Genomic DNA, 15,077 nt, shown 5'->3' with positions numbered 1-15,077 from the left:
GCAGGACTCTCCTGTTTCTGTAGCCAAACATTAAGGGTTTGTTTCCGCATTAACTTACATTTTTCTACAGTCCTCAAGTTTTTTGAGGATGATCAATTTCCTTGGCTGTGCCCAGGCAAAAATGGTCAAACATAGCAGTAACAGTGGTGGCAAAAATGTAAATTAGTGGAAACACCTCCTACATTGTAAATTGAAAGAAATGTTCATGACACATTGCAAGCAAAATGGCAGTGAACTGGTTATAACACTTTTGTGAACTCAGAACAAAGTGGTGCTATCGTACACACTCAGTTTGTGTCTGTGTAATGTATCAAAACGCCAAACTCATGTTAGTTACGATACCTACTATGACTACAACAAACTACTCAAGAAAATTGTGTGCTGTTTGGAACCAATATGCTGCAATACTGTGAACAATGTCCTGGAAAACCTGTGTTGGTAGCTTCTTTGGAAGGAGTTTGACCCACAAGAGATTATACAGTACAAACAGTGGTCGTATATTGACAGGGATACATTAGAGACACATCATGAAACTGTAGCAGACTTTACAGAGTAACTGACTCTAAAAATTCATGGTCTGGCAGACCATAATTTTGTTTCAAAACACCAAAGCTCCTATCTCAGGTACCTGAAAGAAAATCTTGCAGATGGTTTTGTTGAGAACTATTCATTTGTCGTTCAAAATGTGGTTAAGGATTTAACTGGGAGAACAGCCAAGACACATCACATCCTTTTGTGGTTTACTTTGGTAGTAAAGAAATACAAATATAACTGACTGTATTAATGACTGCCTTTGTCAGGATACCATTGCAGTCCATGCATTTGTAATGAGGTTGATGAAATTTTTAAGGAAATCAAGCCCGTATTTGGATCAGACTTCCTTAACTCTTATGCAGAAACGTGTGCAGTATACTGCTGCATCCATTTTCAATAAGCTATCACTCAAATTCAAAGATCTTAGCGGTAATCAACACACTTTCAAATTAAAACTGAAGGGTTTCCTAATGGGTCACTCCTTCTATTCTGTCGAGTAGTTCCTTGAAAAAGTAAGCTGATTCTTGTTGTATTGTTGACTGTGTTTACTTAAACTTATGGACTGACTGTTTTTGGGGTCATACACATTTTTATTTATCTGTTATTACTTTTATGTTGTAATTTCATGTACCGAAACGTTCCATGACCTTGGACATTTGCTCCTCCATAACTTGACATGTAAATAAATATAGAAATAAATAAATATTAGTATAAATCAAGCACTTCCACTACTTCAGTGATAGATTTACAGCCCATTACAATAATTTCAAGGATTTTTTCCCAATTTTTGTCTGCATGAAAAGGAGTTTGACATGTCCACTGAGTGGAATTACTTTGGAGCCAGCCATGGAAAACCTCCTTGCAATGGAATTGGAGGAATGGCTAAAAGACTGGCAAGTCATATTATTTTGCAGAGACATTTAAACACCCAAACACTGATGCCTCTTGATCTGTTTATGCTCCATAATGAAAAAATTTCAGACATCATCTTTTTTTATGTTACGCACAAGCAAATTGAACAAATTCAGTCTGATCGGAAAGAAGATTTCCAATGACAATTTCTGGACAAGAGAAAATCACAAGGTCAAGCCTACTGATTTAAACAAGATCAGTCTTTAGAGTTTCCAATGATGTTGTAGAATGCACAGTTAAAGCATCTGAAGTAATTCCAGCTGTTTCAATTGCAATATTACAACAAGGTCAGTATGTTGCTTGTATGTATGACAATGTTTGGGGGGGGATGTGAAACATGTGTGAAGTTTCATTAGGGAAAAAAGAAATTATGCCTTAGTCAGCTTTATGCATCCCCATAGTCCTCCCTGTTCCTCCCTATGGCTGTCTACTGACGATATTTTCTGAATTCCAGATAAACACATAATTAAAATCACAAAGGCAAGGCAACGTATTTACTCAGAGTCTAAACAATATGGTATTCACAATTTATTCAGTCTGAAGTGGAAAAGAACTATTCCAGCTGTACAATATGTTTTAAAATTCTAACTTTCTGGATTTTGATTTGTTTTATTTCTTGGAATCTGGTCTGTTCATAACTACATGTATATTTTTATCGACATAAAAGCAGTTTTCACTGACTTTACCTTTTATTTACTCATTGTCAAATTCAAGCATATACGCTGTGTATGAAAAGCAATAAGTTTGAACAATGTTTTTCAGCCATAAGCATGCATGGTTCGAACATTAAACTATATAGCTTTTGAAGGTTAAGGAATTCTCTTTTAGGATATCGGAAGGCAAAAAACATTAAAGAACATACAGTTCAGATTTGGTACCCAAAAAATTACCCCACCCTCAGTATGCAAATCATTTTAATCAAACACGTAGGTGTATATATTATGATAAAGAAGGATAGAGGCTATTATACAAAAAGAATGAGAAGAAAGCGTTTCTGTATGTTATATTACCAATTCTCGGGTGAATCCATCCATAAAATTATGGGTTAGAGCTGGTTAAAGATGGATTTGCCAAGTCACACAATGAATCTTCTACCAATTTTGAAGAAGAACAGCTGTGACCAGATGTATTTAAAAATCTAATCACTAATATATTCATATTCAGCACAAAGTTGTTTAAGTACACAAAAACATGGGCTTGTAAGTTAAGAGTACCTTTCAAAAAAGTTATCCAAGGCTGGCGCTTACTCAACTGTGTAGGTGGTCCAAACTTGGGACCCCAATATACAAGAGGCTGTAAAAATGGACCCAAAGGAGATACTGAGCTGAGACTTTATACACATCCATCCAAGGCATTGTTGGACCTACTCAAAAAATTTCATTTGATTTGGAAATGGTCTATCAAGGATCATCTCTAAAACTGTACATCTTGATGTGGGATGACCCTAATAACACTGGAAAAATGCTCCTGACAGAGCACAAAAAAATGGCAATATGTTCATCTTTAAAGACTCTGAGAGAAAAGTGGGCAACCAGCTGCCTCAGTCCTCAGTCTGCCTTCCTCACCAAAAATGTTGGCATATGCACACATCCACAGTCTTTTAACACAGAACATTTTAAATCCCTTTACCCACTCTCTCTCTGTAGTTAAACCTTCACACTCTGCATCTGCCTCTCACTGTCACTCTCTTCTCTATATATGATTAGTTCATTTCCAAAACCTGCCATTTTTGGAAAATGTCAATTTTTGGTTATAAATATTACTCTGTGCATTTGTAACTTGTGAATTCAGTGGTGAGAACATTTGCCGCCAAGGTTCCTAATGTATGAGTTAAAACTACTCTCTACAGTTCCAGGTCGTCCCCCCCCCCCCCCCCCCCCCCCTCCCAAACCCTGTTATTTTTAGCAGTCTGAAATGTAATTTTGTTTCCATATTATGCTATTTACTTTTTGTACCAAAATCCATTGCTTTTCTATACTAAATGTAGAGCAATGCAACATTAATTCAGAAAATTAGCTATTTAAGTTCTGAGGAAAATTCTGACACAATGAATAACTTTGTGATTTAAAGTAATATAAAGCTTCTGGTGTTGGCTGGCAAACTTGTGTTCATTGCTGAACATCTATCACATTGTCAACACTAATAATGCTGTTATTTCTCTTGGTAACATTGTTTTATACGGAGCATTCAGTTTGTAACTTTATTGTTTAAGAAGTGGCAATTAACAGCTGGATGAAATATGTTTGAAAGTAAACATTTTGACACTGACACTGACATTTTGACACTGACAATGACACTGTAGAAGAAAGAAAAGGACTAGAGTTGAAAATGAGGCATTAACAAAGAAGGATGGGGAAAAAACCAACCTGAAAATGGAAAAATGGATCCAAACAACAAAGAGTGGAAAGCATCTAGTAACCATACAAATATACAACCAGTTTTGTAAAGCCAAGGAAATTTCTAGGAATGACACTGAAATGTTTTGTACTAAGTTCCGGACTTCTGAAGATGCCATTCAAGACAATACATTCAGTGGAATATTCAAGTTTCCATCATCAACACAAATTCTTCAGAAAATCCAAAAAGGAACTATTTATATAGCACAATCAACTCTGTTCAAACACAAGACAGACCTGTAAGGGTGTGTGCATAGGAAAGCCCGAAGTTGAATGGGTTGCTAAAATGACTGTGGAAGAAGATGCAGAGATGAGACAGAGGAGGTGGCTCTCCAGTGACCGAAAAGATGAACTTGCTTAAACAGAAAATAAAGAATCATATCAAAGTATTCAGATGTTGTGACAGTCACTACAGTACGAAGAACAGCTCATTTTACCATATGCAAAATGGATAAAGGGTATACCTACCAAAACATCAGACAAACATCGGTATTTGTTGTTTTACTTTGTGTTTCATTCAGCCTTTCATTTAGATGTTGGCTCTTTAAAAACTGGTACTTGCAGTGAGCGTCTCACTCTAAAAACCTTATGAGATACAGAAAGAAACCCACAACAAAGAAGCAACTCACTGTTTCATATATTGTGTGTAAGAATCGTGCAAAGCAATTTTTTGATGCAGCCTAAAGGAATTAAAAGCATCAATTTTGATCTCATGCAAAACCTTCTTTTAACCAAATACCAATATAGGTGAAGCACTCGACATCTGCCAAATACATACATTAGAAAAATCACTGAACAAGGGTTCAGCCTTCTTCTACAGGTGGCTAGAGGGGGAGAGCAAGGCAGGGGGTGTAACACACAGTAATGTCCTGTTTGAATCACTTCCTCAGCAACATGATAAGTGAGAAATTAAACAATGTGATGGGACTTTACTTCTTTTCTGATTTTTGTGTGCGGTACAACAGAAATTACGCTGTACTAGCATTCCTATTTCGATTCTGCCAACAGAAGAAACCTCAGTTTCAGTGGTTCTTCCCCGTATGTGGATACTCGTATGTGCCTGCAGATTGGGCGTTTTGTCTGGTTGAAAAGATGATAAGGAAGAAAGAAAGGAAGTATTCTAAATCAATTGAAGTATTCTGGTATTTTTTCAACAGTGGTAACTCTGTTTACAGCTTCTCAAACACAATTTGTGGCCAGGTTAACATTTAGGAGTGTTTACTGTTCTGTGGTCAGCACAACCCATAACGTTTTCAAGCAGATGTCTCCCATGAAACACAGGGTTTTCTTTCTGAAGACTGTCAACTGTTCAAACTGAGCCAGTTCAGTTAAGGTGTGTCAAATTTCACGAAGCTGCTCACTGCAGTGGAACATTAATGGGACAACTACATTTCTACAAAGAAGTTCTGGGAGCCCAACCTACAGACGACGATGATGATGGTAATGGTGGCATACAAGACCATACACAACTTTTGAATGAAGATTTGCTGTAGACTTGTAAACAAGCATTTAAATTGTCATAATTATTTCACATACATACATTCAATATTGTGTATAAATGTCTGAGATGCATAGTAGTACAAAAACATTTTTTTTTCCCCTCAGCTCAAATGTGTCATTGTTACTAAAGTGTGCTATTTTCATTTTTATTTACAAAACCTTCTACTTCAAACTTTTAAAATCATTTTGTAATAAACAGACATACTTTTCAAAACAATGTTTAAGGATACATATAAAGGATTAAAAGATGTAATTTTTAATAGGCAAAAAATAAAAATCCACGAGCACAGAAAAGTGATCAACTTTTGTCCACATTATAAAATTTGTATAAACTAAAACAGTTGGTTCTGGAAACAAGCTACTCATATGTCTCACTCCCACTGTATCCTTTTTCTCCTATGGGCACTTTCTCCAGTCTCCCAATGTCACTGTCTTTATCCCTTTCTCTCAGTCTTTCTTACCACTGTCTCCTTCACTGTCACTTTCACTGACTCTCAGTCTCACTGCCATTGTCTCTGTCCCATTCTTTCTTTCTCCCACTGCCACTGTCCGTCTCTTTCTATTTACAGCCTACTGTCTTGCTCTTCAACCACCACCGTCTCCTTTCCATACATGTCCTTACGGAGGAGGCTTTTGATGCCTAAACTGGGAAACTTTAATATATGGGTGCAGGAGATGGGGAAATTTTTTAAAACATATATGAGAGAAAACTGACAAAAGTTTACTCCTACCCCTACCCCTAACTACTGACTGGCAGTCATGTAGACTCCTCTCTCTTGCTGTCACTGCCCACACTTTCTCTCTCTCTCTCTCTCTATCACTGATGCTGTCTTCTCTCTCATTTACATTCGCTTCTTCTCCTTTTCTCTCATACTGGCACCGTCTCCTATCTCACATTTACACTGTCTCCTGCATTTACAGTATATCCCACTGCCTTCATTCTCTCTCACTTACACTGTATCCTATTGTCTTTCTTTTCCACTGGCACTGTCTGGCACCATATCTTGGCAGTTAAAAACTATAGGAGGGTCCAACCTACTTTTCTCTTATACCCACAAGTTCAAAATTTCAGTCCAAAATGTGTCCTCTCCTATATCTACACATTAAAGTTCACACGTCTTGGGGGAAAGGGAGGGAGGGGGGGAGGGGGGGAGGCAGGGTGGGCGAGTGGGTGGATGGCCGGGTGGAGGGAGGTGGGGTGTCCAGATCCCGCCCCGTCACCCGAAGCCTACATATGGTCTGCACTCATTGCACTTTTTCATTTCCACTGTCTTCTCTCACACTTGATCCCATTGCTACTACCTCCACCCCCATTCTCTTTTACTGACACTGTCTGCCACTAGCCATCACTATTTCCTCTCTCTTTGGCTTCTGCTGCCTGCTATTGTCTTCATCCATTTCTCTTTCACAGCAACTTTCTCTCTATCACTGTCTCCTTTCTTCCTCTCCAACTGGACTTCCTCCTCTCTCTTCATCACTGTCTTTCTGTAACTCTCTTGCAGCACAAAAAAGTGAGAATATGTTTGCATGCCAAAATTTTTGGTGAGAAAGGCAACACAGGACTCCCACACAAAGCAAGCCCACTTTACACTACTTTACATAAAAATGTACATTTTTAGGCTAAAACCTGTAGTTCGAGTCTCCAGAAGAGAAACATATTCGCCTTTTTTATGCTGCAGCAAGTGCCCTTTTTCTGCTTGTTCCCTATATAACACGAATTCGATAGGTCAGTATAGTTTTGACTGCTTAAATACTTCAACACATTTATACAATTTGACACATGTAATCAAGAAACAACTATGTATAATACAAGCTTAACACAAAACTGTTTGCTTTACATTTTTTATAGATACTTTGTTCATCGATTGCAATTCACTTAAAATGCCTAGCTTACGATTTGTAACTTTAAAGAGTAAAAATGTTGTTAGAAATAATTTACTGAATTTGCATTCAGCCCCAATTCTGCAGCTGCAGAAATCCAATGTCTGGTAGCTTTTCCCAGAACACAGAATAGGCATGGACCACCATTCTTTCATCTAAATATAAACGGAGTCCTACGTTTAAAAAATGTTTTAAACAACCACACCTGAAGAATAAGATGAAAAGGTTTTACACGATACTACCAATGTCCAACCCCACAAAATTGAGGCTTCCTCTAAAGTTCACTTTACACCACTTTACATAAAAATGCGCATTTTTAGGCTATACCTACAGCATGTCAAAAATATAGTGTTTTATTTGCAAGAATAATGAATTTTAAATCAGCAAATTATTTTTCTACATCATTTAAAACTTCATTTACAATTCTGACCAGTATTACGTGCATATTTTACGTGTACAAACTACCTCTGGATTTTGGTAATGGATAATGATATCAGTCATTAAGATCATCATCTTAAAAATGTATAGTAAAAGTTTTGACAGTCTGCCATGAACAGAAATTACAGATATGACCATCTCTACAACTAGTACTTCTGGTACCCAAAAATCACGGTTTTTCAGTGGACCTCAATAACATATAGATCTTTGAAAATGGCATTTTTAGATAAATGTCTCAAGGATACACAGTTAAAATTTGAACTATTTGATAAGATCAGTTATTTAGATAACTGCAGTCTACAGTGAAAGAAATGGCTAAAAACTGTTTTTTGCAGTTTCTCAGGAACAACCCATGAACAAATGGTGCCTTTATTAAGCTGCCTAAGGCCCACCATAGACCACACCTAGTACGAAAGAACCAACTAGTTTGTTCAATTTTTCTGGACTTGAGGAAATATGTAATTCTTAAAATTTGACACAGTACTGTAGTAATCAAACAATGGAAACACCAGGTAGGAATATCAACAATGTAGGAAGACACACTGTGTGTGGGGGGGGAGGGGGGGGGGGCGCAAGCACTCGCATGTGCGTTTACAGTATATCCATTCTCCTGATAAGTATACATATGGTCACTAGCACAATGACGATCCGAAACACTTGACCCCTCTATCTGTTATCAACATAAGACAAGAAAATTGTATTTTTGTTTGTGGCTTTTTGGAACACACTGGTATCATGCAAAGTTATGCATGGACTAAACGAACACCTACCATCTGAAGAAATGTTAACTGATACTTTCACAAAACTCCAAAGTAAAGTTAGGCACAAACTGTGGTCCACTGAAGGATTGACTGTACATTTGAACTTCCATATTGTGCAGCAGTCAATTTAAAGGGTGTCAGGATATGGTAATTGCTATTAACAGTTTTCTATTAACTTCACATTGTTACCATTACTCTGTGGTGGTTGTGTGTTCGAATATGTGTCACCATTGTTGTGCACATACTGACTTTCACTTAATAAAATGTTCTTTTACAAAACATTCACAAAAATGCTCAGCAACAACAGTGTGAAACTGCATGGTTAAAGAACCTAATGCTGAAAAATTGGTAAATTAATGCAGAATAATGATATGCAAAATTGCTCCACCAGAGGATGGTCAAGTATCCAGTAAACATTTTCCAGACTGAAACTTTCTGGGAGATTAACACTGTGTGCCAGACTGGGACTCAAATGCAGAACCACGCCTTCTGCAGGCAATGCTCTTAATGACTGAACTAGCGATGTTGTCTCACAACCCATGCTCACAGCTGTAGCTCCACCAACACCTCGTTCTTACCCGCAAAACTTCAGAGAAATAAAGCTGTGAGGATGATTTATGCCTAGGTTGCTCAGTTAGTATGAAGACTTGCTTATGGCAGTGTTCCACATTTGAGTCCTGGTCTGGCACTCAGTTTTAGTCAGCCAAGAATGTTGTAAACAGTGCATACTCCACTGCAGAGCGAGAGATTCATACTGAAATTTTCCAGAACACCATCATACCAGCGAAGTGTAACACATTCTTGTGTCATATGATACAACAACACCACAAGAAATAAAAATTTCTCCAGAGCCATTACCTAGAATCAAACAAACGGCATTTCTAATAAAGCAATGGTTCCATTATATACAACAATATATGGTAAGAATATATATACATATTAATTGATCTAGAATGAGACAACAAGTTTACTTTTATCACTGATGGGTAACAGTAAACAGACTATGAATGTATGCATTTTCTTGTTATTGCTGTTAGATATTTTCCACAATTTTTTACCTATCCAATATTACCTCTACAAATCATGGTATGTGTTCAAGCTTGGGACAACTACTACAGAATTCAGCAAAGTAGCCTGTTACAAGACATTAAGCAGATTGTTTTAAGGCTAGAATCTAGCAGTTCAAAATGCACATTTCTGATGCCAAGAGAACTTAAGTGAGTAATGTCTGTGAGGAACAGTTCTGTAAACTCCTTTAGTTGTAATATCAAACAACTGCCGGGTTATTAGTATGGCAGAGCAATCTTCCAAAAATGTGATGTCATGGAGTTTGCACTGCTTGTAGTTCTACATTGCTTGTTAAAGACTGAGCACTAAACACCAGAGGAACTTGTTGACATTAAACTGATGTAATGAGTAGCAATGTAGGAAGATATTGCAAAAGAGTCAGAATTTTACTGGAAAAAAAGTCTCTCTCAAACTGGAAAATATTTATCACTGTGGATGAAAAATGGTGAGAAACTGGATATTTCAGACCACTGACAGCTGGTAATAGCTGAAAGAAGAAGTGTTCACACAGTATAAACTGAACGAAGGAAGAGTAGAGTTATATCATATTGATAACATGGCCATTAGACATGAAGAAAATACAGTATGTACTGTTAATAGGCATAATCCTAGCATTTGCCCCTGAGAGATTTAGGGAAACCAAGCAAACGTATACTGGAAGTTGACTTGAATTGTTGGCATCTGAATGTGCAAAATGTGTGATAACCACTGTGACACCTCACTCCGTGTGTGTTGGTGACTACCAATGGAGCAGCAATAACACTCCTGTTATATATATAAAAAAAAAAAAGTGTGATGACTGGGATCAAATACCTCCAAACCTAGAATTGTGGTCTTTCAATTGAATAGTCAACGTTGTACTACAGTAGAAAACTTCTAACAGTTTTCGCTTCCTTCTGATGAGGCATGTTTCATCATTGTTTCCAGCTAGCACTATAATCATGTATGAAGTTATGAAAATCCAATTGCTCGCCACATTTCTAGTCATAAAATATGATTCTCAATCAACCTGTACAATGGAATTGTAAGAGATTGCCTTACTGTGACTTTGTTTTCTACCAACTCATTTCACTGCCCCACTTTACATAGTGTTCATCTGAGATGTGCTACAAGAGAAGTTGGACAAAGAACCTCATAATGCCCACAAGGCAATGTGAATTCAACATGCCAGTGCAACAGCTTAGTATGTGATAAGTGCAAGCACTCTGACACTGTAACTGTTGGTTCAGAAGGAGAGTTCTTGTCCCAGATGAAACTTATTCTTTTGAATGGTTATTTCTATTCTTTACAGGAATTTTTTGGCAGTGTGCAACAATTAGTTCAGTGTGTTTCCTTTTAAGCATTCCTATAAGAACTAGGCTATTTAGTACTGGCACAGCAACTGACGACAGAATGCATTTTAACATGTATTAGAATGCAAGACTTAAATTTGTTTGTGTAATCATTATTACTACTATGATCTGTGTTGTTTAAACACTTGTGCCTCATGTACCTGTTTGTATAGGATTTAGTTTGTAGGCTTCATGACTATTTACATATTGTTATTATTGTAATAATCTGACACGTTCTGCATCTTAGCAATACGCTCGCATCAAGGGTCTATGGAACACACAAATAAATAAATGGGCAGCATAACTGGTGAACCTGGGTTCTTTTTCCCCTGCAGAGTCTGGTGTATGAAACCTTAGCTGAATCTGATGTACCTATCACCGGTAGGAGCCTGTCAGTATGCCTTTTTGTACAAGACACACAGAATATTCGGGAAAGTGTTGCAAAAATTTATATGTAATTGTAATCCCTCTATCGAAGTTTTCAATCAGCTATACATATTTGAATGTAAATGTTTGGAGCAATGCTATAACTACAGAAAAGAAATAGTTTATTTTAAAAGTAATGTCATCCTAAGAATCAAGGGAAGCACACATACTGATGTAAGGACTCATAAATGAAACCAACATTAAAAGCTCTTATTGATTCTCTAAATGCAGACTATCACTCAACTTGGCTTATACAAAACGCGCTAGGAAGGGCACACTTTCAACATTAACTTTACATGTGAACTAGGCCTACATATTATGGAACTTCTTAAGACCTATGTAAGTTCTGCTTGATGTGGAAAGAGGGAGTCTGTAACTTAGCGGTAAACACATATAATCGCTTACTAACTTCTTATGACACAATATTCTGAGAAGATTCAGTGCTGAACCCAGTGATAATATTAGCCATTAGCTATGACACAAAACAATGATAGTATTCAGACATATAATACTTTGTGATATAGCCTCCACTACTCACTGTTTAGCAACATTTTGGACCAGTTACAGTTCAGGTGCATGCAAGACAAATATCTTGAACCAAACGTAGGCCTACTCATTATTCAGATATTAGCAATAACAACGAAATAATTTCTGAAATAACAGGTCCTGTCAAACACAAAAGTCTTGTAATGTGGCACTGAATATGATATATTAAATTACATTCAAAAGTGCAGTGTAAAAATCATCGACATAACCTCCACATCTGAATTTTCTGTGGCTTGCTTCAATCAGGTTAGGATAATGTTGTGATGATTCTGTTGAGTACAAAGAGACCAATAACTTCCAAATTCTTGAAGTGAACCAATGCCCTGTTTGTAGTAAGCCAATAGCATGAAAATGTAAGACCCTTGAACGCATAAGTGAAAAGCAATATAATTCGAAAAAATCCTTTTGTGAATTCCTTGTGTAGTAATATGTATGCGGTATTCTAAGTGAGGACAGTGATTACTTTCAACAACTTCCTGTTTCTGTGTACTTGCGGACAGTTTATTAAGTTATGGATTGTTATTTCTTACCTTTAATGAGCCATTCACAATGGGAGTCTTGCGTGTAGTTGGATCCCGATGGGCCATGTGTGATTACACCCCATGAACTTGAATAAACTTTACGAGACTTGTCGCATGGGAGTGACTGATGTGCAGCTTGAACACACAGCACGGAAATGATTAATGTAGAAATACATGTCGCAAATGGTTGCAGGATTACTTTTTGTTTCACACCAGCTCTCATTTTCGTAATGTTGACGTTTCTGCGTAGTTTTGAACAGTGAAAAGTAACACCATGCCACAACAAATAACAAAATCTTTTTATGACTAACGGGACATGCGAACTGACAGGTCATTTGTAAACATTATCAAAATTACTGTGGTTCAGGATCCAGAAAAAATATGTCTAGTGAATCTTCGAACATCGATACGACCCTCAAAAACCTGTACTCAACTTCGTGACCAGCATTCGTATTGTTACCAACAAAAGTTCCTAAATGCTATTGCAAAAGCAAACTACACGTTCAGCAGATCGCATTCGTGACAACTGCTTCGACCGAAATCAAAACAACATAACATTCGAAAGTCATACGTCACTGTACACAACCGCAAACACACCTCTTCCACATTCCAAACAAACACAAACAACGAATTTCTTGCGCTATACAGATGTTATACGATTCTCATCTTCGCTATGTGAGCGATCTTGAACTATGCATGACGTCATTAGCGCAACAGTTCAATTCACAATACAACTATAGTCTGGCAAAAAGAAACGGACAAAGCGGAGATGTGTGAGCGTAATAATAATAAGTGTTAATTTAGTTTAACCAGTAACTGACATGACCATTAGCGCTTCACTCTCTCGGAAATACAGGACCTGCACAGGAAAAAACACCGAAGTCTTCCTTCTGTCAAGGTCCTCAAGGCCTTTCGTAATTTATGCTAATACATCAAGGTCCTGGGAGCGACTGAAGCTACAGTGGCAGATTTACACACGGGGGTCGTGATCTTGCTACTGGATTTTTACACATTATTGCTTTGATTCAGTACTTTTCCATTACTTCAAACATATTGTACTATATGTGGCAGTGACCGATTGACTTTAACTAACTTGTTCCGTCAAGTGTCTAACAAATCCTGTTTGCAATGGATTAACGGTATTTATATATTCGCTTCCATCTCAGCTTCCAGGTGTTGGATGCACCTGTCAATGTTTCGCATACTGTTTACAATAACAGAAATACCTACTTCTTTCGATTACCGTCTTACTGTGTTATGGTACCTGGGACTCTCCCTCAATGAACCCTACCTTGTTAACAGAAAAACAAATAATAAACTAAAAACAGGGAAACTCCCAGTGTTACTCAAGGGGCTATCCAAGGATCAGTGCACCCGCCACTGCTATTTATAGGATTTATAAATGACCTAACTTGTAACTTTCTACGTAAATTCGATGTTTAAAGAGGGCTACGTGTAAATCTATACTCAGGGCCGGTTTAAGGTAACAGCAGCCGCGTGAGACCCCCTGCTAGGGGGCCATGAGCCCTGTAAATATTTGTTATTCCTCTATAAAGTCTTCATATTTAAACTCTTAACTGGTTACTTTCACGCTATTCCCGCTGTGGGCAGAGGACTTTCATTGTTGATTCCATTTTTTTCTGAAACCGGACGGTTGTAATGAATCCCGTGGCGATCGTTCCAGTGAACCGACGAAAACAGCAACTGTGTCGGACTAAAATGGACAATCGATATGGAGCGAGTGTAGTGAGTGATTCAGGACTAGCTGTGATTTAAAAACTAAATTTATCATTGTATTGTACAATATTACTTATGTTTTTATGTTCTGTGGAAATTACTATGGTGTTGAGATTTCGATTATTTCCGTTGGATGAGTTTTCCATATAGAGTGCTTTCAAAGGAGCCTCAAGATGATTAAGGAAAACACTGATATTACTGGAGGAGCAAACAACGATTGTTGTAGGAATTCAGCACAGATACAACCTTCCAAATTTCTCCTGTGTAAACAAAGAGATAGAGAAAACATACTGACTGTATTGTAAAATCTACCAAGCCTTTCAGAACATATCCTTCCTACAAATAGGGGATATAGATCGTCAGCTTTTTTACCAGGCGTGGTATGCATCTTAGTGGAAGGAGAAGAAAACGTTACCTGCAAAAAAATCATGAAAACTACTCATCTAGTTCAGATGCTAGTTCTCTACCTCAAACAATCCCAACCGTTCGGGAAAGTGCTAATCATGTTCATACAAAGTGCAGTGAAGTGTCCCAAACCTAAGGGACATCATCAGAGAATTCCTCTCAGACTGACAGTAAACAAACAGTGTCAACACCACTTATCTCTTAAGAAATATGTCCCAGGAAAAGGTATCCTTGCTCTTTGAAGATAGTGGCAGCAGTTTCCACCTTTCCTATGGAAAATAAGTCACAAGAAACATTACCAGCATCAGTGTCCAATGAAATGAGCGAAAGGAGAAAAAGTGCCTCCTTCCCATGATTTTTTAGTAGAAAGCCTCTCACTCTCATCTAATACTTTCCCCTCTTTGGGGAAGTGTATGGGGGAGTTTGTAACCTTGCAGCTTTTACTCCTCTTTATACTTGTATGTGCGTTTATTTCTTTGATTTTTGGGTGTCTGCGTGATGTGATGATTGTTCTGTGTATGTCTGGTACTTGCCTGGGGTTGGCGAGATGACTGATATTATGGGGGAAGGAGGATGATCAGGAATTGGATTAGGTATTTTCTCTTCGACTTAGTCGTCGAA

At 37.6% G+C, this 15,077-nt stretch overlaps 1 protein-coding gene across 2 annotated transcripts in view; it reads right to left on the bottom strand.

Annotated features, from left to right (window-relative positions):
• LOC126272042 (multiple epidermal growth factor-like domains protein 8) overlaps window positions 1-13,577 on the bottom strand; it is a 371,715-nt gene extending 358,138 nt beyond the window's left edge. For both annotated transcript variants that reach the window (XM_049974556.1, XM_049974557.1), the window contains exon 1: window positions 12,324-13,577. In XM_049974556.1, coding sequence (XP_049830513.1) covers window positions 12,324-12,537 — 214 coding nt within the window. In that variant the 5' untranslated portion in view covers window positions 12,538-13,577. The remainder of the gene's footprint in view (window positions 1-12,323) is intronic.
• Between the last annotated feature and the right edge of the window lie 1,500 nt (window positions 13,578-15,077).

The sequence above is a fragment of the Schistocerca gregaria genome, chromosome 5 (genome assembly GCF_023897955.1).
Source record: "Schistocerca gregaria isolate iqSchGreg1 chromosome 5, iqSchGreg1.2, whole genome shotgun sequence".
NCBI lineage: Eukaryota > Metazoa > Arthropoda > Insecta > Orthoptera > Acrididae > Schistocerca > Schistocerca gregaria.
This window is presented reverse-complemented; position numbering and strand designations above follow the sequence as displayed.